Source organism: Mytilus galloprovincialis, chromosome 4 (assembly GCF_965363235.1).
Source record: "Mytilus galloprovincialis chromosome 4, xbMytGall1.hap1.1, whole genome shotgun sequence".
Lineage (NCBI taxonomy): Eukaryota > Metazoa > Mollusca > Bivalvia > Mytilida > Mytilidae > Mytilus > Mytilus galloprovincialis.
The window spans coordinates 67,243,016-67,266,669 of NC_134841.1; the positions used below are offsets into that span (position 1 = coordinate 67,243,016).

At 30.5% G+C, this 23,654-nt stretch overlaps 1 protein-coding gene across 5 annotated transcripts in view; it reads left to right on the forward strand.

Moving 5' to 3' along the window:
* The window catches only part of LOC143072774 (band 4.1-like protein 3), a 32,404-nt gene extending 15,533 nt beyond the window's left edge, over positions 1 to 16,871 (forward strand). For 2 of the 5 annotated variants that reach the window (XM_076247869.1, XM_076247870.1), the window contains 6 exons: positions 1,107 to 1,303; positions 2,538 to 2,881; positions 10,974 to 11,321; positions 11,576 to 11,596; positions 14,602 to 14,712; positions 16,673 to 16,871. In XM_076247869.1, coding sequence (XP_076103984.1) covers positions 1,107 to 1,303; positions 2,538 to 2,881; positions 10,974 to 11,321; positions 11,576 to 11,596; positions 14,602 to 14,712; positions 16,673 to 16,720 — 1,069 coding nt within the window. In that variant the 3' untranslated portion in view covers positions 16,721 to 16,871. The remainder of the gene's footprint in view (positions 1 to 1,106; positions 1,304 to 2,537; positions 2,882 to 10,973; positions 11,322 to 11,575; positions 11,597 to 14,601; positions 14,713 to 16,672) is intronic. The other 3 variants (XM_076247873.1, XM_076247872.1, XM_076247874.1) reach the window with 3 other exon arrangements.
* Positions 16,872 to 23,654: the final 6,783 nt, after the last annotated feature.

Consider the following 23,654-nt stretch of genomic DNA (forward strand, 5'->3'; position numbering starts at 1 on the left):
ACAGCCTTCAGCAATGAGCAAAACCCATTAAAAGATTGCATAAGCCTTAAAAAACATTTTTCGGTCAGTTTCCTACATTTGGAAGTAAAGCTTCAAAATGTTTTAAGGACTTGTAATCTCAGGTATGGCTATTTTCAAAACACCAGCACCTATCAATAGGCAACTTTTGAGTTCGATACATTTCCGTCAAAAACTGATTTTAGTAGACATTATTCGTGTGTTTAGAGGCATCATCACTTCCATTCCCATGTTGAGCGAGTGGTTGGAAAACTATGATGCTATTGAATTTGAATTCTCATAATTGAAAATCAGCCTTGCTATCGTAAGGGAATTGTGCTTAAGTACATACGGAACATACCATATTTCTAGTTTATCCTGCATAATGGCGTTCACTAAGGCGCTTGATGAATGTTCATAGAGCAGGGATACAGGCAATCCCCTCTATCGGGTAAATGACGTCATAAAGGCGTACATTATTGATGAGTTTTTTCCAGTGAAGGACAAACTCTAAAGTGAACTATTCTCTAGGCTAAAAATTCATTTTCTAGGCTGACATACCAGCTTATATTAGAAGGCAACATAGAAATGTGATATACTTGGTACTGGTGTTTTAAAAATATGCGTGAAATATTTACCTCTGGGCATTTAGCAAGCTACAATCAATCATTTTCAAATTACAAACCTCTCAGCAAACATTACTGCAGTATGTCTTGAAGTATTTGGGCTTTCTGAAATTTTGTTTGTTACCCATGCTTATTATGATAAAAAGTTTTAATTTCTGAAGTTGATTTCGATATAAATATTACTTTCAGTTTGAATTTCATTTTCAAGAAATTGGTGTTTATTTACATTTCAATGATATTTAGAAAGAAACCATGTATGTTACTTTCATAAAGTTTTTTTAGATTACTTGAATAGATACAATAATGAATATAGTAAAAAGTTTTCACTATTTATCATAGGTTTAGAAGCTCAAAAATGTTATTCTGTGAGATGGAAAACTGGGTTTTACATCATTAGAAAATCGGGAGAAAGACAGGAAAACAAAAATAAGGTGTTTTCAGTGTGGTTGTTTAAACAAACAAATATTTTGATTTATATTTCAGGTTTAAAGAATCAGACATGCCAAGGAAACGAGGTTTATTAAAACTTGGGTCAAAGTTCAGATATTCTGGTCGTACATTATATCAGTCAAAGATGGCAGTATCAGCTGTTGATAGACCTATGCCAAACTTTGACAGGATTCATAGTAAAAGGGCAACCTATGGTGGCAGGCCTAACAAAAGACCACATGAAATTGAGGGTAGATTATAATTTATTGTCATTTAAAGAAATATCATGATAATATGGTTAAAAGATATTTATTCTTAAATCTTTGTATATTTTAATTTTTGAGCGTGTGTAAAGATCAGGGACGTAATGGTCATAAAACTTTACTCATCACTTGAAATACTAAATTTGAGCTCAAATACCAAATCCAGCAGTTTGATAGATTGAATTCTTAGTCTGAGAACAAAAAGTATAGCTCTTAACTTTTATGGCCACAGAGCCTGGTAACTTTTATATTTTTCAAATCAATACTTTTATTCAGTCTATTTTAAAAACTTCCATTGGATCAACAAAATTTTTATATATACTGAGCCAAAAAAGTTTAACAACAAAAATGTGAAATTTCGTTTTATTACAAAATCATAACAACATATAATTTTAATAATAACAAAATGGAATTATGACATGTCAGAAGCAACATGAATATTTATCACTCACATTCATTAGGATTGTCTTTGTATGGAGTGCGGGAGGGTCAAAATGCGGAAATGAGAAAAGTGTTATTCAATATCAATTTTCAGCCATACCTTAAGTGTTCCAATGAAGGACTTGCAGGCACACCAGCAGCTGCTTTTAAAGTCTATGCATACTCTTGTGGCTGGAAAAAAACTTGTCACATGTTCACTTAAAGGGAAGGTAGCGCTCCTCCCTTTAACGATAGTTTTTTTTGGTCTACGAAATATCGACCTGTCCTGTGCAGTTGCAATTTGTCGATATCTGTTTGTTAGTCTCTAAACAGTTGCCTCATGCACATTAAATCGAGCCACAATGTCAGCAACACTCATTCCGGCATCAACCATTCCAAGAGCTTTCTGACAGTCATTTTCGGAGGCCTGGTTGACGCCCCATGCAATTTTTTCAAAGGTGTATGTGTTTTTCTTACCAATGGTGTGTTTCTGAACGTTAGTGAAAAAGAATTTTTTAATATCGTTTTAAAAGTTCAGGTACAGAAGGTAAAACATCAATAACACGTGCAAAGCTGAAATGGCGAAATATCAATCACCTGGAAAAAAGTATGACTGTTTTAAATTACAGGTAAAACTTAGGATTATATCAATGATGTTCAAATATTTTTATTCCAGAAAAAACAATAAACAAACAAATTAAAAAAAAGTGTTGCTAAACTTTTTTGGCTCAGTATATTATAATTATATATCTCTAAACGCTAATTGTTCGTTATGTGTTTACTGAAATGTTTGATTTTTCAGACTATTATAGCAGGCCTACTAGAGAACCTAGATCATCTGAAAGGCCACCCAAACCAGAGGTGCGTAATGATAACTTTATAGATAGAAACCCTGAAGATGAACCACCTCCTGCCAGAAATGAACCCGATAGGTCTGAGGATGAAGACGAGGACCCAATAGATACAAAGCATCGTATGGAGAAAATGCATGCCATCCCAACCCCCCTGGCATTAATGAACAAAGAAAGAGAACAGACCGAAAATAACAATGGACAACCAAGGCATATGGAAGAACCTGAAGATGACAGACCTGAACCAAGAAGAGAGAGACGAGATGATTATAGACGGGAACCAGAGGAAGATATGGTACGTACACGAATAATTGGTAGAAGGGCTAGGCAAGGGAAGGGGCGGCAACCCATGTATGGCTTAGGTACTAACCATAATCCTATCCATCGTCCACTAACCTTGTCAGATAGTTATATATCAAAGTCTTGTAGTTCTGATTTGTCTGCTAGAAAATCTGTATCATTTCGAGATGATTTAAAAGAGGCTGAAAATCTGAATCGAAAGAAGAATCGTCAGAAAGTTCGTTATTACAGCAAATACCAGTCTGCAAGGAATATGCAAAATGGAGATTCTCAAAAAGCATTCAGTTCAGAGGACATTTCTAACCAAAGAACAAGAAATGAAAATGTAGCTCAGTTAAAGAAATCTGATCTGCCTAATTTGCCAGATGTCAAACATTCGTTGCAACCTTTTGAGGATTTTACTGATGTTTTTATGAGAGAAGAAATAAGATCACGTTCAAGCTCTGTAGATTTTGTCGATAGTGAAGACGTGAAATTTGATAATTTAATCAAATCCAAACAAGCTCAGTCAAAAACTAAAAATGTTTTGTCTTCTGAAAATCAAAATAATTCATGTGTGAATAATAGATCTAAAAGAAATTCTTATGCTTATGATTATTCTAGTCAATCTGAAAATGACAGTCTTACTGAAATGAGTATTTCCAAGAATGATGAAGTTTTTATACCATCTGCACAAGGAAAATCATTTATTCTGTCAAATTCTGGATATAAGTCATTTGAAGAAGGTATGAAGCAAAGCATTCGGAGACAATCGTCATCAAGTAGTTTAAGAAAAGATGAAATAGATAATGAATCAGAACGTCTCCACCAACAAGGAAGTAAAATGGACTGTATTACTGAAAAAGAGGTTTTTAATCCTGAAAGCAACGAGACGATATTATTAGAAAAGTATATGATCAATAGGCAGCAATCTACAGACACAGTTTCTAGCTGTGGCTTGTTAGATCTGAGTTTTTCTGAGGAACAAAGTTTTCTTAATTCTAGTATTACATCAAACATGTCTGTGGACTCCGCAGGTAGAAAAACACTGATTAAAACTAATGGATCTTTTAACAGAAATGTAAGCTTAGAAAAATATCAAAATTTAATGAAAACTGCAGAGGATCACAATTCTTTGACTGAGAAAACTGTAAAGTTTAACCTTCAATCTAGTCCAAGATCTATGTCTGATTTGTGTGATATTCCTGAAATCATTGGAGAAAGACCTAAGAGTTGTCAGATTAATTCTGCAGACAGAATTAAAATTAAAACATGTCTCAAAGTATCAAAAAGTGTTCAGAATATCGGAAATAACAATTCATCAGTAAAGGATGAGAACAAAAATGGCAGCTGTAATTATACAATAGATACATTTAGTAATAAAACATCAAACTTTGAACTAGACAATAATTCAAATGAGCCTAAGTCTGAGTTCAAATTAGATAGTTACTCTGAAGAGCCAAGGAGGATTGTAAGAGTTAGATCAGAGACTGGTGACTCAAACAATAGTGAGAAAAAATTGAGAAATTCTGTAAATGTTGGAGATGAAAATGAATATCCGATAGTTACTTATAATGATATGAATGATTCAGGTATTTTTGAGAGAAGCTTAGATAACAGAAAAAAGAAGACAGCCAAAAATGTGTCCCTTTCAACAGATACCAAAGGTGTTGAAGCAGCGTCCTGTGATGGTGAAATTGTTTCCACTGAAGTTAGAGAACAGGATTCAATGATAAGCAATGGTAGTTCTGTTGATAATATTTTAAGGTTGTTGTTAAAAGATAAAAACAATGTTAAACACAGTAAAAGTGATGAGTCAAAATCGTCAGATTTAACAGATAGAGACAAAAACCAGGATGTAATTAATTTTTCCCAAGTTAATTGCAGTCAGACTAATTGTGAAAAACTGGAACCAACTGAACAACATTTGTTAGCAATTGATCAATTAGATTCCCCAACAATGGTTCAAGTTTCATCAGGAGATAATCAACAAGAGTCAACAGAATATCTATCAAATCAACAACACAATTGCTTAACAAATGGCCAACAAACTAGGAACCAGCAACTGTCACATCAAAACTTTAGGGAACAGTCACATCAAAACTCAAGGGAACAGTCACATCCAAACAGGGAACCTTCATATCCCTCCCACAATCCTTCAGATAGACCAAGGAGAAGAAGACATCCAATAGCCAGAACACCAAGCTTCAGACTGCCAACTCACAACAGACAAACTATGCCTGAGGATATTCATATCCTTACACAGTTTTTTGTCACTCTTGTTATTTGTGCAATTTCTTTATTAAGTTTGTTTTATGAAATTTCATAAGTTTGCATTTTATTGTTTTTTAAGTCATAATATAGCTTCTGACAATCTCTCTATATACATTTAAGTTTATATACATTATACTTTTTACAATTTATATATATATATATATATATATATACATATGTATTACCAAATTATTTATTTATTTTTTTGTCACACAATTTGTTTAATACAGACATATCAGAACATTAACCATACAATTTTTGCCAAATTGTTGAACAGTGGTGTCAATTAACCATTTTTACTTTTTACTTGTTTTTTTAAATTTTGTATTGTTGGACATGAAATCCACTTAATGATTAAAATCCTTATATATGTTTACTTTTTACAATTTTACAAACATAATTCGAATGTTTATTAAAATGAAATGTACAACTTGCTGTAAGATATTTCTAAAAATAATTTCAGTTTCAGTCCGTTCTTTCACGTTTTATTTGTCAAAATGACTTAGTTAGTTCATTAAAAAAGGATTGAAGTAATTTATTAAAAGGCTTTTTAGCCACAAACAACAAAATTGAATATACAAATAATTTGTAAGTCTAACTTAACTTTACAATATATGTCCTAAATGCTTGAAAGTTTGTTTCAGTATCTTTAGATGTATTTAAATCTTAAAACTTTCTAGTGCCTTTCTATTTGCTTGTATAGTATGAGGTTAAGGCTTTGTTCTGTAAAAAAAATGATAATTGTAGATAATAATAGTATTCAAATCTCTCTATGTTATTTTCTTCAATCAAAATAGTATAGCTTTTTAGAATTCTTTTTTTTTAATCATTTACCCTAAGAATTTATGACGTAAGTTTATAATGATCTATTATGATCAGTGTAATTCTTATTTATTGACTGGGATGTAGAATATGAAATAAGGGGGTGTTTGGATATATGCCTGAGGTGGCCTATGGTTTGATATTTTATACACAAAACATCAAACCATAGGTACCTATGGGTAACCATTGGCTGCCTCAGGCGTATATCCAAACACACCCATGCTTTCAATGTCAATGGTTGTTATTTAGGTTTTACTAGTGAATTCTTATGCCTGTGATAATATTGTGATATAAAAGCTGTCTCCTCTGCTCTAAATCCATCATTAACTAGTCCTTTGTGTGCAATTTTATAAATGGTACTGTGCTAAAGTCCACTTAGTCATACGTTTTCTTAGCTGCAGAACCGTAGCTCTTTGGGCCTTATGTTATTTTTTGACTATTTGCGGACGGTCCGCAAATAGTCAAAAGTAACATAAGGACCTAAGAGCTACGGTTCCTTATCTAACGTTTTCTTGAAAATTTATTGTTTTGTTTGTTTTTTATTTAGTGCTTTATATTTTACAAATTTATTGAAATATTATATTTATATTTTATTTATGTTTATCTGTATACTATTTATTTATAGATATTTACTTTTTATCATTTAAAAGATCTTTTATCTCTAAATTTGGACAATAATTTTATTAGAGACTGTAGATAGTTTATTTATAAATGTTATATTAAACATGTATATTTTCACTCTTAACAAATAAAATTGTTACCCTTATAAAATTGAGAATGGAAATGGGGAATGTGTCAAAGACACATCAACCCGACCATAGAAAAAACAACAGCAGAAGGTCACCAACAGGTCTTCAATGTAGTGAGAAATTCCCGCACCTGGAGGCGTCCTTCAGTTGGCCCCTTAACAAATATATACTAATTCAGTGATAATGAAAGCCATACTAATTTCCAAATTGTACACAAGAAACTAAAATTAAAATAACACAAGACTTAACAAAGGCCAGAGGCTCCTGACTTGGAACAGGCGCAAAAATGTGGCGGGGTTAGACATGTTTATGAGATCTCAAACCTCCCCCTATACCTCTAGCCAATGTAGAAAATGGAAACTATAGTTTTACTGTATGTTTTTGAACTCATTTTGCAGCACATTTGAAGTTTCAGTGGACAATATTTTTTTTCTGTTTGTCTCTCTGTCTGTGTTTTATGTACAACTTTTAAAGTTTTGTTTATTATTTTTAAAGTATACGTTTATTTGTTTTGTGATTCCCTTGCCATAAAAATATCCTTATCTTATAAAGATGGTAATATAATATATTTATTGTTTATGTCTACAAAATTTCATTGTTGAGTTTAACACTTTATTTTTGTTGTTTTTATCCACACTTTCCACATTGTATTCCTGTTTTATATTTAATTTACAAAACCAATCCATATATTATCCATAAGTTCCAATGTGAGAAGTAAGTACTAAGTTGATTAGTTGTCCATACTCATGTGTTACCTTTAGGGACCACAGAGCTAAAATGTGATACAAAATCACTCTGCTCTAGCTATCTAGAAGAAGTTATACATCAATTGAAATTTTAAAACCATAGGAATAATACATTTTTGGGAATATATTTTTAGTCAATTATTTCCTTTGTATTTTTTCTATCAAAAGTTGTAAGACTTGGTAAGAGCTGTTAGAAAAAGACACTTTAGTAAGTCCTCTAAGAAAACCAGGTTTAAGTCTACAGTATTATCACAGAATGCATGTGTTTTTTTATTTTACCAAGAAAGGGAAATAATCTCAGTTCATTTTATCACCTTTTTAAAATCATTGAAACTAAGAAAAGAAAAATTTGAGTTTTTGTTTTGATTATTTCGCATACAATAGCTATCATATGGTAGTAATTGAACAGCATTTTTTCTCTCTCAGAAATCCAAATCAAATTATCTTCATTGTATTATAATAATTATAATGATCAATTAATTGCAGGTTAAGTATAAGGTACGTTAGGTACTACATGTACAATAAAATGCTTGGTGAATGGCTCTTGGCCTCTTAATTTCCAACTAATTTAATTTCTTGTGTTGTTTGTGTTTGCTTATTATTTACTATTTTGACTTTTCAGGTTATAATTTATTGCAAACCATGATGATAATTATAATCATATTTGATTTTAATCCTGTCTTCTTTTTAAAAAATCCTGATTTTTAATTTTTTTTTTGATTCAGAAGAGTTGAGTTGCAAAACTAATTTTATCTTTTGTGTTTAGGTATGCATTTATAAAATACCTACGTTTCTGCTGATCACTAATTTAAGATTTTTTGGCATTTTTGGACCAGCACTATTTAGTTTGACTGTTTTCCACTGGTTAAAACATGTAAAAAAAAATGAAAATAAAATTACTTGTCTACCTACGGCGTCCCTAAAAATGTTCAGAATGTTAGCAGAAACTCAGGGTGTTCTTTTTAGGCAAGAAAAGCTGTATTCAATTATAATTACAGTAGATGTATTATATTATATTTTATTCTGATTGGCTAACTGCACATCACGTGTTATTCCGTAAGCAATTGCATCACTCAATAAAACTTTTCATTCATGATAACACGTGGTCCCACAATAAAATGCACAGGTGAATTAAATAAAAACAATATAAAATTCGTGTTTTCTTGATCATAGCTAAAAAATGTAATTATAAGTATTGAATGCTTCTTTTTGTAACTTCATAGGGTTGTAAAAGCGTTGACCGTGCGCACATTTTTAGAATGAAGCGCTTCCGCGCTTAATACAAAATCGCTTCATACAAAATGTACTTCGGTCAACGCTTTTACACCCCAATGAATTTACAAAAAGAAGCATTCAATTCTTAAATAATGCTTTCAACCTTTCCTTTTGCAATGATAAAATATTTCTAAATTTCTGAATGTACAGTACCAGATAGATGTCTCAAAAGATTTTTCATTTAATGCTTTGCTAAAAATATTGCATGTAATGTTTGTTCATGTTTTATCTCGTAATTTTATTTTCACCTGATTTAATTTGTTGGTTGTGAATTGCTTTATTTTCACCAAGTTTAGTTTGTTGGTTGTGTATCATGTTAAAATAATAATAAAGCAATCCATGAACTGCCACTGTTACTCTGTTCCATACAAAACAAAATTTTGAAGGAAAATTGGAAAAAATGATAAAAAAAAAACCTGGACATAAATAAATTCTTGCTTTCAACTATTTTGATGTAAGGTTATGTAGAGTAAATGCATACCTGGCAAACTGAATAACAAGCATGGGATCAATTTCACAAAAAAAATTATAAGAAAAAGCATTTCAGAATAATGTTACAAAAATATTGAACTTCTGTCATCAATGGTGGCTTTAAATTGCATTACATTCTTAAAGTGATATATGTTCCATTTAAATATTTAGTTGAAGGAAGTTTGAATAGGGTAAATGAGGTCTTTATTATTGGAACCTTAAAAAGCATAAAGACCTGACTTGATTCAAAGTCATGTCGAAAGGATACAGTAGTTTTCCAAATACTCCATTGAACACATTTATGATTTGAGTATTAGGTTGCAGTCAATATTCCAACCTTTTTTAAGGTCATTCAATGAGATATCTGAGAAAAGTTTCCAAAAACTTGTGGTAAAAGTGTGATGAGATCACAATGTAATGATTTATGTGATCCTTCTTGACATTTAACACTTAGATTCCAACTTCTAAGGTGTCTTTGTCATATTGAAATCAAAGATACATACATCAATATCAAAAGCATGGTAGTATAAGATAGGAGTATAGACCTTATCTTTATATTAGGAATTGGCAACACTAAAAATTTAGTTGACCACTTCCAACTATTGACATCAAACAACCATCTTTTTACTTTTGTGGCATCAGATTTACCATTGTGATGTCAAAATTTTATTATAACCTTTTTGATGTACTGTATTGGTGGACAAATAGTGATAAAGTGTAAAGGATAAATCAGGTTCTTGGATAATCAACATAGTACATGTACCCAAAAACAAAAATCTAATCGAGATTGGTTGAACCTCTGAAAGTCTTTTTATTTGATCAGAGGAATAGCAGAATGTACATATAAATAAACACAGTTGAAATCAGATGACAAAAACATGGCATAAAGTTCAACCATTACTTAAGAAAAACATATCAAAGATTGTTTAGTTACATGAAGTATAGAGAGAAGCATTTTTTTCTTTCAGTGACTATGTAATTGTATGTCGAAGCTTTGCTGTTTGGATTCACATTAAACACATAATATTACATGCACACTCTTTGAATATTCATTTCTGATCCTATCATATTTTTGTTCTTATGAAACATTAAAATTCATGCACCAGAAAGTACTGCAATGGCTGATTTTATAAAAAAAAAAAGTTGCATCTTTGAATTAGTGCTTTTTGACATTTCCCACCAAGACATACGATTTGCTTTACAGAATTTGTTTCAGACTTTTTCTCTGCATTTTGTAAATTACAATGTCAATTAATACTTATGAAATATGGAAACATACATGTATTGATATTTTTTTCACAATTTGTAATCTTTACACAGTTCATTCAATTGCATGATTAGACCTATATTTTACAATTTGGAGTTAGCTCCCTTTGTGTTCATTATAAAGATGATGACATTTGGATATAGAGGTTCGGTTTGTAAGAATAAGTAGATTATACCAACATTCCACAATGGTAAAATACAGGTTTAAGAAAGTTTACTACAGTGGTTGTTTATAACTTACTACTTCAAAAGTTACACTTTACTGACAAATTCTTTAAAAAGTTATTTACAATCCATTTTGTAACAATTTTTAAAGCAACTGTTTAAAATTTATTCAATAACTAATTTGAAAAATAATTAAAAAGTTAATATTGACTTTTTAAATGATAGTCGATTTAACATTGAAGTATATCTTTATGTTACCAGTATTTGAAAATTAAACCGAAATAATTGTACCAGACAGATAAAAACCTAAAGTAAATAAATGTACCTTTAATACTTGTAGGAAAGACCAATAGACATACCGCCAAGCCATGCACCTCCTCAATTAGAACCAGGACAAGGCACTCCTTTTCAATTACTGAGTAAAGAGGAGCAAAAAAGACAACACAAGGAAGAAAAAGAAAGAATAAAGAGAGCAAAGGAAGAAGAAAAACGGCGGAAGAAAGAAGAAGAGAAAGAAAGGAAAAGAATAGAAAAAGAACGCAAGTCAAAGAAAGGAAAAGAACATATTGGTCAAGAATGGGACCAAGCTGTAAATACAGCTGTGAGAACAGAAGTATATATACCCCCTGTTGAAGAATCTCCTGAAAGAGTACGGACTAAACGCATGAGTAGTTTCGAAGAAAATAAGGTTGGTATACAAAAAAACATGATTTACATTGGGAAAAGTTTGATATGTATTTTCAGAAATTAATTAATTTCTTGATCTATTAGGATTTTATAACATAAAAATGTTGGTCTTAAATATCATTTGCAAAATATAAGTTTTTAAAATTATGTACACTTCTTAATAATGAGATAATGGTAAGTGTCACATGATAACTGATTGTGTATTTTTTATTTATTACACAGATATTTATGTATTTTTATTAACACTTTAATTAGGAACGACTAAGGCAACAAATAGTAAGTAAATCATACACCAGAGCTAGCTTATTCATTGGAAACCCCTGTGCATGTTGGTAAAAAAGGTCATCTATTCATACCAGCAGTGTTGTTTATCATATTTATGTTACCATACGTTTTGTGTATTCCGAAATCATCAATTATACTGAAAGGGATAGACAAAACTTTGTTATTATTAGACAGAGGATGGTATATTGGTTTACCACTGTTTGGATGTGTGTCCGTCTGTCATTTCCTTGACATGTTCTTTGCAAGAACTAAAAATCAGGGCCTCCTGAAATTTGGTATCAAGCTTAATGTGTAACATACCTAGCTCCTCAACCTTTTAATAAATAAATATACAAATGTATATATATATAGAATGAAATTCATAACAGTGTAGCTATGGCTATTCATTGACTGGGGAAAATTAGGTGAACGTTCGTCTGTAATGCCCACTGCTCACGACGTACTTATCATAGAAATTTAAACTGTGAGGTCACCAAAGGTTCTAAACGCCTAAATAAAATAATTAAAAATACTAATCAGGAATAACCTTTGTAATTTGAAAATAAATAAAAATGGCCTTCAACACGGAGTCTTGGCTCACACCGAACAGCAAGCTATAAAGGTTGAATACTTAAAATTCTTTACTTGATTTTTTGTTATGGTTTGACCATCAATTTTCCTAATATGATATCGCACGTTCTTTCAGATTATTTTTTTTACTTAATTGGCTTTAAAAGTTACAATGCATGATGTCGTCTGTTTATGTAGTTCATATGTGTTTTTCGTTTCTCGTTGGTTTTCCCGTTTGAATGGTTTTACACTAGTAGTTTTCGGGGCCCTCTATAACTTGCTGTTCGGTGTGAGCCAAGGCTCCGTGTTGCAGGTCGTACCTTGACCTATAATGGTTTACTTTTATGAATTATTACTTGGGAGGAGAGTTGTCTCATTGGCACTCATACCACATCTTCCTATATCTATCTATATCTATACATTTTTTTTTCAACAAAAGAATACATCACAAGAATATAAGTTTTGTAAGAAACGTGAGAAATTGTGTTGGACTTGAAGATCAGGCAAAGTGACAAATATCTGAAAGAATGAATCGTTTTATGGTATTAAACAAAGAAATCAAATGATTTTTTAATTATCCAGAACTCTTCACAAATGTATACGCATTGAATAAATAGTAGACCATTCTTAAATGATCACACCGTAGAAGTAGTTGTGCTCTTAATCAATGAGATATTTTGTGAATTAACCCCATCAACTTAATATTTTTTTTTTTACAATGGATAAACCTATTTTTTTATTATTATTAAATAATATCATCTCTGAACATTATTATTCTTATAAATGACACGGTTGTATGTGATGATTATAATAAATATTTAAAACAAATTCCTTTCAAGCTTTGTAAAAAGAAAGTTTCATTTTATGTATCGGAATGTGTAACAAGTGAATATTTCAATCCCCACTGGAAGGCCTCTGACAGACTGGGTGAGCATAAAATCATAGCCGTTGACACACAAGTTACAACCTACAAACGTTTTACTGTCGACCACACTGTTATGCAATTAATTCTATATATATATATATATATAAGTAGTGTGTGTAAGGTTGGGGGGGGGGGGGGGGGTGTATACATAGACCATAGAACATCTTGTTTATTCTAAAGATTGATACAAGCACATGCAATGTCTTTCATGCAAATTATTGAAATAAGCATTCATGTTTATTTTATTGAATACATTAAACTATTTTTTTGTAAACATGATTTAATGATGGCAGATGAAAGTTATATCAGTGCAAATTCATTTTAAATAAAGTCTGGTTTACAAAGGGACACTTTAAAATATATATAATTGACAGCCATCAACTAATAGTTTGAGTTCTCTAGTAAATGTAAAATCCCATAATGGACAATATACTTTTCACAATCTTTTTAAAATTTAAGCAATGGATAATAATTCAAGCATTCTGTGAAATTGGAATTGTAACTTAATAAAATTGAACTGTCTATGTTTATTATCAGAGAAAAGGGACAATTAAGTTCATTCATTGAACTTTCAGATATGTTTATGTACTGTTGATATGCACTGAGAACCAATTCAGAAATGAAGTTGAATTATGGCAGATTTCTACCCAGAAATTTAAATAACATCCTCATAAAGAGAAAAATTTGAAAAGAACTTGAGTCTAACATTTAAAGCATCATGTTAAAAAAGTTCAAATTATTTAGGGTGCTTTGATGCTATAAAACGTACCCTGAAATTGATACTGATAATTGTAATGTCTCTGCAAAGACACACAGACAGAAGGAGGGGAATTTATGAGAACAAAAGTCAAGTTTCTGAATTGGTTCCTTAAAAGAAATGCATTGTGTCATCCCTGCTTCCTAAATGTTGCCTCTCCGTTGTTGTGGTTTCATATCCTTATGAAATAGATCATTATGTTACCTAAAAAACATTTCTAGATGTGTTAGGTTTCTGACTTACAAATATTTATACCACTTTTGAGTCTTGTGTTTTATTTAAACAACATGAAAGTGTGACAAAAAAAAAAATGCAAATATTTTCCTTTATGACTTTCTTATTGTATGAAAATAATCCAAAACTTTCTGTTGACATATAAATATATAAGGTTTTTTTTTTTGATATTTATAATCTTATGGTAAAATTTCATAATGCAATGCACTGTTTGCATTTTTTTTTTTTTTTTAAATTCTTCTTAAATTGTCTTCTGAACGAAAAACAATTTCTGTGATATAATTGAATAAAATAGTAATATTTTTGGAAGACAAAATTTACTTTCATATTCAATATAAGAGTTTGAAAGATATTAGAATACATGTACTAATGCAAATGATACATAGCTTAGGGTTTGATGGAACAAAACTGAAAAAAAAATGGACTTTAAAAATCAAAGAAACGCATGTGTCGTGCATGATTGGGAAGAAACTATATTAAATGATATTGAATGGATGAATGAATTTGCATGTTGATATACCTTATTGACAGGTCTCCAGAGTACACGATGGTCACCTTTCATCCGAGGGTGAACCAGATGATTATCCAAGTGACAAAGAAACTGAGGCTGCTGATGATAATGAGGATGTCGATGATACAGAGGTCAAAGTTCAAACCATTAATGCTTTGCTTCGTTTGACGTTCTTGTCGGTTCTGCACTGCCACTATATATATTATCATATTTGAGAGAATACTAATATAATATTTTTTTCTTTAATAACTTCTCATTTTTTCTGTGTGGAAAAACAAATCCTTTATAGCAAAAATGTAAATACTTCATTGCAATTGAGATGGTGCTATTTATGTTTTGTCTTTCTAGTAGTAGTGGTGATATTGAAAGTATAACCTATTACAAAAATATCTTATCCTCATTTTGACACAAGTGACAGTAGTCAGGTTAAGTTTTCAGGATCTGAATTGTTCTTCTGTAAAAATGCACATTGTATTTGAATTCATTCATAGAGATATATGACTATCTAACATGTATAACATGGAATTGTCCTCATATTTATTTCTAGTGGTCTGAACAAGTTTTTTTAAATTTTGAATCTTCCAAAGGTTCCAAATGGATCAGGTTTAAGTTTATGATACCAATATTACCATAAGGTTGTTGTCAATTCATCTGTAAACTTGGTATACATACATACATGTAAATTATGGTTTGAAATATTTGAGGTATGCCAAAATGAGAGTTTTTACCAAGATTTCACAGATTTTAGAAATGTGATAGATTGAGTTTGGTATGGTCTCTGATGGACATTTTGTATGTGAATTAAACTATACATAATTCTTGGCAGGTTTTATTTGAACTTTGTTTCAGTTATGAGTTCATTGACCTGTAAAATAAAAGAGATATTGCAACAGGCATTACATTTAATTGTACTATTTTAAAAAATTGAAAATCAACCTATGTTATGAATTTTTTGATAAAAGTTATACATGTACAGGTACATTTTGTACTTCTTAACCTAGTTAATAGCTAGACCTCGTAGACAATGGAGTTGGGCCATGACTTGCTTCCTATATATATTACGGTGTGGTGTGCACAAATTAATAAAAAGTCCAAAATACTAATATCATATTTTTTGTATGAAACTACCTTAAATCGCATTTGTATAGATCTTTCATCATATTTTGATATGTTTCTTAACTCATATTAAATTTTCTTCAGTTGTTAATTATCTATTCCACAGCTTTCATCTTGCTCTTAAAATATTTATAGAGTTGCATATGTTATATGTTATATACACGTTTTGCTTATTAGTCCTGAAAGTCAGTATCAGGTCATCCATTTGGATTTATTGTAGTTTGTTTTAAATTTTTTTACTCTGCAGCCACTAAAGTTGTGACAAAGCATAGTGGTCTCATTTATCAACATGGGAACTAGTTACAACAATATGACCAATTTTCATCTGATCAACTTAGGAACTAGTTACAACAATATGACCAATTTTCATCTTATCAACCAATATGACAAACACTTCTAAAAATAGATTATCTGACACCTTTTTACAGACAAGTCCCTCGCATTCAAATGCTATTTTAAAAGAACATTACTAAGATATATCAGTGAGGGAAAAATTTACCTTAACTCCAAATAATCAAAGTAAATTTAGCATTGAATTGGTTATTTTTTTTCAGATGCCTATCTTTATTTGCTTTACATGTTATACAGTGTATATTTTGAATGAAAGTATGAATTTGATATTACATGTACAACTAGAAATTTATAAAACTTTTATTGCAGTCTTTTTATAATTGCAATTTTTGGTTAAAATATATTTGACAATTTATACATCTCTTTTGCTACTTGTCAGAAACATGCAGCATTTGTGTGATACCAATTCTAACTGATGTGTTTTACGTGTTGAACATCTACTTAAAAAAGAAAAACACATACACATAAAATATTTTCCATTGTTTCAGCAATATTTTGATAATTTGTTTGAATATTTTCAAGCAGCATTCAAAAGAGAACCAATGAAATGTTATTGTTTTTCAATGATGTAGAATTAAAATTGAATATAAAAAATTTTCAATATTTGTATACTTTTTTTTACAGAGTCAGGCAGTTACCCAGTCAAGAGTTGGTGAAGAATTTGATCTGTAACTTTCTTTAATCTATGCATCTATGCACATAACTTCAGCAGAGGATCAGAAGAATAAGTGCTTCATTTTAATTAACCATGTCTAATGTGTCATGTTTAACATTTAGAATGTTATTTTTCTTTATATATAGACAATGGGATTACCTTTTTTTTTAACAAATTTTATCAATTTTGATTTTAAAATTATAATTGTTTGAATTATTGATTTTACTGTGAATTTTGTGAAGATTTACAGTTTTACTTTGTTATAAATCACATATCATTTTATTGAAATAAAATTTTAGCATTTATAATTGCAAACTTTATGATATTTTATGTAATTGTTTTGAAAATTTAGAATGGGTCTTCTTTTACATCCCAGTTTTATACATAACATTCCATGAAAGTCAATTTAATTTGTAATGATATTTTTTTTTTCATTTATATTCATTGACTGAAAGTGGTTGTGATACTGGCGTTAGTGATTGAAACATATCATTGAAATGTAAATAATTTTGTTAGATATTGTAAAATTTAAATCAAAATGCTATATTTCAGCTTTGAGGTTAGGAAAGCTTTATAGAATAAAAATTAACATATTTAAATAGTATTTATATTTGATAAAATAGTGCCATCTACTGATTTGTTAGTACTAAGTTGTAGTGAGGTTGAAGATTGATTATTTTTTAATTTTTATTATTTGTAGAAAATTGATTAATTAATTATTTTACTTACATTTTAGAAATTAAACCATCAATCTTGACACAAAATATAGTGAAAAAGAAAAAGAAAAAAAAATATAGAATGCAAAATGACAGCTAATACAGAAATCCTTTTCACTAGTTTTTTAGCTCACCTGGCCCGAAGGGCCAAGTGAGCTTTTCTCATCACTTGGCGTCCGGCGTCCGGCGTCCGGCGTCCGTCGTCCGTCGTCCGTCGTCGTCGTCCGTCGTCGTTAACTTTTACAAAAATCTTCTCCTCTGAAACTACTGGGCCAAATCAAACCAAACTTGGCCACAATCATCATTGGGGTATCTAGTTTAAAAAATGTGTGGCGTGACCCGGTCAACCAACCAAGATGGCCGCCACGGCTAAAAATAGAACATAGGGGTAAAATGCAGTTTTTGGCTTATAACTCAAAAACCAAAGCATTTAGAGCAAATCTGACATGGGGTAAAAATGTTTATCAGGTCAAGATCTATCTGCCCTGAAATTTTCAGATGAATCGGTCAATCGGTTGTTGGGTTGCTGCCCCTGAATTGGTAATTTTGAGGAAATTTTGCTGTTTTTGGTTATTATCTTGAATATTATTATAGATAGAGATAAACTGTAAACAGCAATAATGTTCAGCAAAGTAAGATCTACAAATAAGTCAACATGACCAAAACGGTCAGTTGACCCGTTTAGGAGTTATTGCCCTTTATAGTCAATTTTTAACCATTTTTCGTTAATTAAAGTAATCTTTTACAAAAATCTTCTCCTCTGAAACAACTGGGCCAAATTAATCCAAACTTGGCCACAATCATCTTTGGGGTATCTAGTTTAAAAAATGTGTGGCGTGACCTGGTCAACCAACCAAGATGGCCGCCACGGCTAAAAATAGAACAAAGGGGTAAAATGCAGTTTTTGGCTTATAACTCAAAAACCAAAGCATTTTGAGGAAATCTGACGGGATAAAAATCTTTATCAGGTCAAGATCTATCTGCCCTGAAATTTTCAGATGAATCAGTCAATCGGTTGTTGGGTTGCTGCCCCTGAATTGGTAATTTTGAGGAAATTTTGCTGTTTTTGGTTATTATCTTGGATATTATTATAGATAGAGATAAACTGTAAACAGCAATAATGTTCAGCAAAGTAAGATCTACAAATAAGTCAACATGACCAAAATGGTCAGTTGACCCGTTTAGGAGTTATTGCCCTTTATAGTCAATTTTAACCATTTTTCATAAATTAAATTAATCTTTTACAAAAATCTTCTCCTCTGAAACTACTGGGCCAAATTAATCCAAACTTGGCCACAATCATCTTTGGGGTATCTAGTTTAAAAAATGTGTGGCGTGACCTGGTCAACCAACCAAGATGGCCGCCACGGCTAAAAATAGAACATAGGGGTAAAATGCAGTTTTTGGCTTATAACTCAAAAACCAAAGCATTTAGAGCAAATCTGACATGGGGTAAAAATGTTTATCAGGTCAAGATCTATCTGCCCTGAAATTTTCAGATGAATCAGTCAATCGGTTGTTGGGTTGCTGCCCCTGAATTGGTAATTTTGAGGAAATTTTGCTGTTTTTGGTTATTATCTTGGATATTATTATAGATAGAGATAAACTGTAAACAGCAATAATGTTCAGCAAAGTAAGATCTACAAATAAGTCAACATGACCAAAATGGTCAGTTGACCCGTTTAGGAGTTATTGCCCTTTATAGTCAATTTTAACCATTTTTCATAAATTAAATTAATCTTTTACAAAAATCTTCTCCTCTGAAACTACTGGGCCAAATTAATCCAAACTTGGCCACAATCATCTTTGGGGTATCTAGTTTAAAAAATGTGTGGCGTGACCTGGTCAACCAACCAAGATGGCCGCCACGGCTAAAAATAGAACATAGGGGTAAAATGCAGTTTTTGGCTTATAACTCAAAAACCAAAGCATTTTGAGGAAATCTGACATGGGATAAAAATGTTTATCAGGTCAAGATCTATCTGCCCTGAAATTTTCAGATGAATCGGTCAATCGGTTGTTGGGTTGCTGCCCCTGAATTGGTAATTTTGAGGAAATTTTGCTGTTTTTAGTTATTATCTTGAATATTATTATAGATAGAGATAAATTGTAAACAGCAATAATGTTCAGCAAAGTAAGATCTACAAATAAGTCAACATGACCAAAATGGTCAGTTGACCCCTTTAGGAGTTATTGCCCTTTATAGTCAATCTTTAACCATTTTTCATAAATCAAAGTAATCTTTTACAAAATCTCCACTGAAACTACTAGGCCACAATCATCTTTGGGGTATCTAGTTTGAAAAATGTGTCCGATGACCTGGCCATTCAACCAAGATGGCCGCCACGGCTAAAAATAGAACATAGGGGTAAAATGCAGTTTTTGGCTTATAACTATGAATTCAAAGCATCTAGAGCAAATCTGACAAGAAGTTAAATTGTTAATCAAGTCAATATCTATCTGCCCTGAATTTTTCAGATGAATTGGACAACTGGTTGTTGGGTTGCTGCCCTCCAATTGGTAATTTTTAAAGAAATTTTGCCGTTTTTGGTTATCTTGAATACTATTATAGATAGCGATAAACTGTAAACAGCAATAATGTTCAGCAAAGTAAGATCTACAAATAAGTCAACATGACCTAAATGGTCAATTGACCCCTTAAGGAGTTATTGCCCTTTATAGTCAATTTTTAACAATTTTCATTGATTTGGTAAATATATGTAAATTTTTACCAAATATAGTTCTCTGTTACTAATGGGCAAAGTTCATTATAGATATAATTGTAAGAAGCAAAATCGTTCAGTAAAGTAAGAACTTCAAACACATCACCATCACCAAAATACAATTTTGTCATGAATCCATTTGTGTCCTTTGTTTAATATGCACATAGACCAAGGTGAGCGACACAGGCTCTTTAGAGCCTCTAGTTTTATTCAACTTTTTATAATAAAATTCTGTGTTATAAATGTTGATTATTTCATTTGATACATTATCCAATCCCAAATTTTTTATGTCCTTGAAATTTTTTCACATTTTTTTTTTCATTTTTGAAACAAAATCTTTTTTTGCCTTTATAATTCAAAATTACTTTGTTTTATTTTAAGATAGTAATAAGAGAATTTATAAGATTATAATAAATGGGAATAGGTTTTTTACATCTTGTATTTTTATAAATATCAGATTACCCTAAATTTTAATAAATGAAAAGTTGTATTTTTGTGAGTATTGTTTACCTCATAGGAAACTTAGATATGTGGAATTCCTTGTAGACAGAAATAATTATATGGATCACATTATACACCATCATTCTTTTAATGCTCAACGTTAGATAGAACTGTTCATCATCTTACTTTTTCTTCTTCTGAAATATAACTGAAATATTTGCCACTAGAAGATTAACGAACAACAAATGAGCTCTTACATTATGTTCAAATAATTTGATCACTATATATTAAAAGAAAACTTACACAGATTTGTGAATTAGAGTGATATCTGGTTTTACCATACTTAGACTCAATTTTTTTGTGATGGTGGGTAGGCAATAAAGCAATTCAACCAAATTTTAGAAACAAGAACACTCCACAAATTGTAATCCAACATTTTTATAACAAGTTGACAGTGTCAATTTGATGTAAAAGCAAAAATTTTCTCATCTCTTCTGATTTGACATTAAAATTTTCTATGATTGTTTAGATGAGGACATTTTTACATATTCTTGAATTCTTTTTTGTCTATGAATTAAAATTCAAGGCTGTATTGCTAAAAATATTAGTGATAGATAACATTTGCCACCATCAAATCATGGACTGAAGTATTGAAAAACAATAGAGTTATCTTTTCAGTAGAAGGGAGACAAGAAATGTGTGGCATTATAATGAGATTTTACTTTACTTTAGTTCAAATCATAATCTACAAATATATTTATGTATAGATAAATTTATTTTAACATTTGTAAAAAAATTCATGAGGTTTTTATTCATCATTGGTTTTTCAATTGTTTTTGTTTGCTTATATCATTTTTCCAGATAAATGATGCTTATGTTTAATGACTGGACTGTTATTCCTTGATTTATAATTATTTTGCATGCAAGTTGGCAAACCTTATAATGAACATATATCATTTTTGTGCTTTAAGTGAAAATACTACAGTGTTAAGTTGGTGTAGTGGTTCTTTGTAGCTGATAGTTGATATGGATTACTAAAATTTGAAATTGAACCTCAGTATTCAATTTAGGACTTTGTGTACACAACAGTAAAAGATAAATGTTTGCTTTTTGGCTATCAGCTTTAAAAAGATATGTTTTAAAATGGTTTGCTTATTTATTTGGACTTTGACAATATATCCCCATGCTTTCCCTGAACTATTGATGTACCTCCCAAATTGTCCAAAGGTGACTGATTGAATAACTAGTGATTATCTTCCCATTTTTCAAAAGTCTGTCATTTCTTATGACTGTTTTTTTACTAGAAACACTATGAAGCTCACATCTGACCTTGAAATAAATTGGGAAGGGTGAATCAAAGGGTTTTATTAAGTGCTGAAAATATGCACCTTTGTCCCTTTTATAGATTCTATGCACTTGATCACTATTTAGGTCTAATATTGTTGTAAAAATGATTATTATATATATTTTGAAATTTTAGAAGATTAATACACATTAATCATATGTTGTTCTTTTGGATTTTTTTCAAGTCATTCATTGTAAGCAATATGATTGAATTTTAATAACTTTTCATAACCTTTCACCATATTTCATTAATAAAAGATAAGTTGCAATAAAACCATACCTCATGTACCTTAATGTTTATCATATTTAAGAATTGGAGTCAGTTGTCTTCTTTGATGTTTTTGTCCATATCACATTTGTATTGCAAACATTTGAAAAAACATATGCAATTTAAAAGTTTAAATTGAATTTTTTATTTGAGATATCTTTTTATATGTCAATGTTGATTAATTAAAAATCAGGTGAAACAACAAAATTATTTTTCTTCTTAAGATATCCCAAACATTACTGAGTTTCAACGGATAGTATAGTGATGAAATAGCTTATTAATTTACAACCATCTACAAGTGATTTTGTATTAATTCTATGGATGCAGATATAAATGTGATATGATGTATATTTATAATCAACATGACATAATGTATATAATAAAAGTACATCTATATATTTTGTACCATTTATTTGTCAACTGATGGTTTCAATAGTTACCTAGAAAAATTTAAAGAATTGAGGTATCAATCCTCAAAAATAAAATGAATATAAAATTATTACTTGAGTTATTTGTGTTAATAACTATTAAATGATCTGTTGATTTATATTTTACACATGTTTTACTTGTCAAATTTTTATACACCACCTAGGGGCATAAATATAAAATGTATTTTGATTTGTTTGTTCGTCTGTCTGTCCTGCTTTCAGTTAAAGTTTTTGGTCAGGGTATTTTTTTGATGTAGTCCAATCAGCAAGAAACATAATACACATTTTCCCTAAGATATGATCTTTCTAATTTTAATAATGTTGAATTAGAGTTTTGACCCAAATTTCACTTAACATAGAAAATAATGGGAGTGGGGAATCTGTGTACTTATAATGGTCACAATGGGAGTGGGTCATCTGTGTACTTATAATGGTCACATTCTTGTTAATGTACTGTATGTTCAGAAATTTGATTTTTTTTATATGAGTTAAAACAGGGTTTTTCTGAATATCGCAAAAATAAAAAATCACATTTTAGTCTAAATTGACAAAATTGCAATAATAAATTCACGCAATAATTTCTGAATTAACAGCATTATTTGATTGAAATAGCAATTGAGACAGCAACCAAAAAATTAAAAAAAAACTGTAACAGACATTAAGAGGACGACAAACAATTTTCTGCTATAGACAGTGTGTACACTAATTTGAACATTTCATAGTCTTAAGTTGAAGACAAATTTGAACTCAGTGAGAAACTTTCAATTATCTGCTATCAACAACAAATTCATTACTGGACAAAACATTTTAGATAAAACAAAACAGGGCTTATGAGAAGGGTTTTTGTTTGGAACTAATACACTTACATATAGCCTGGTGAAACTAGATACAAGAAGATGTGGTGTGATTGCCATTGAGACAACTCTCCATCCTAATCACAATGTGCAGTCTAATCTCTATAAAAGACTAGAAACGAGGAACACTTATGAACCACATCAACAAACGATAACCGTTGAACATCAGGTTCCTGA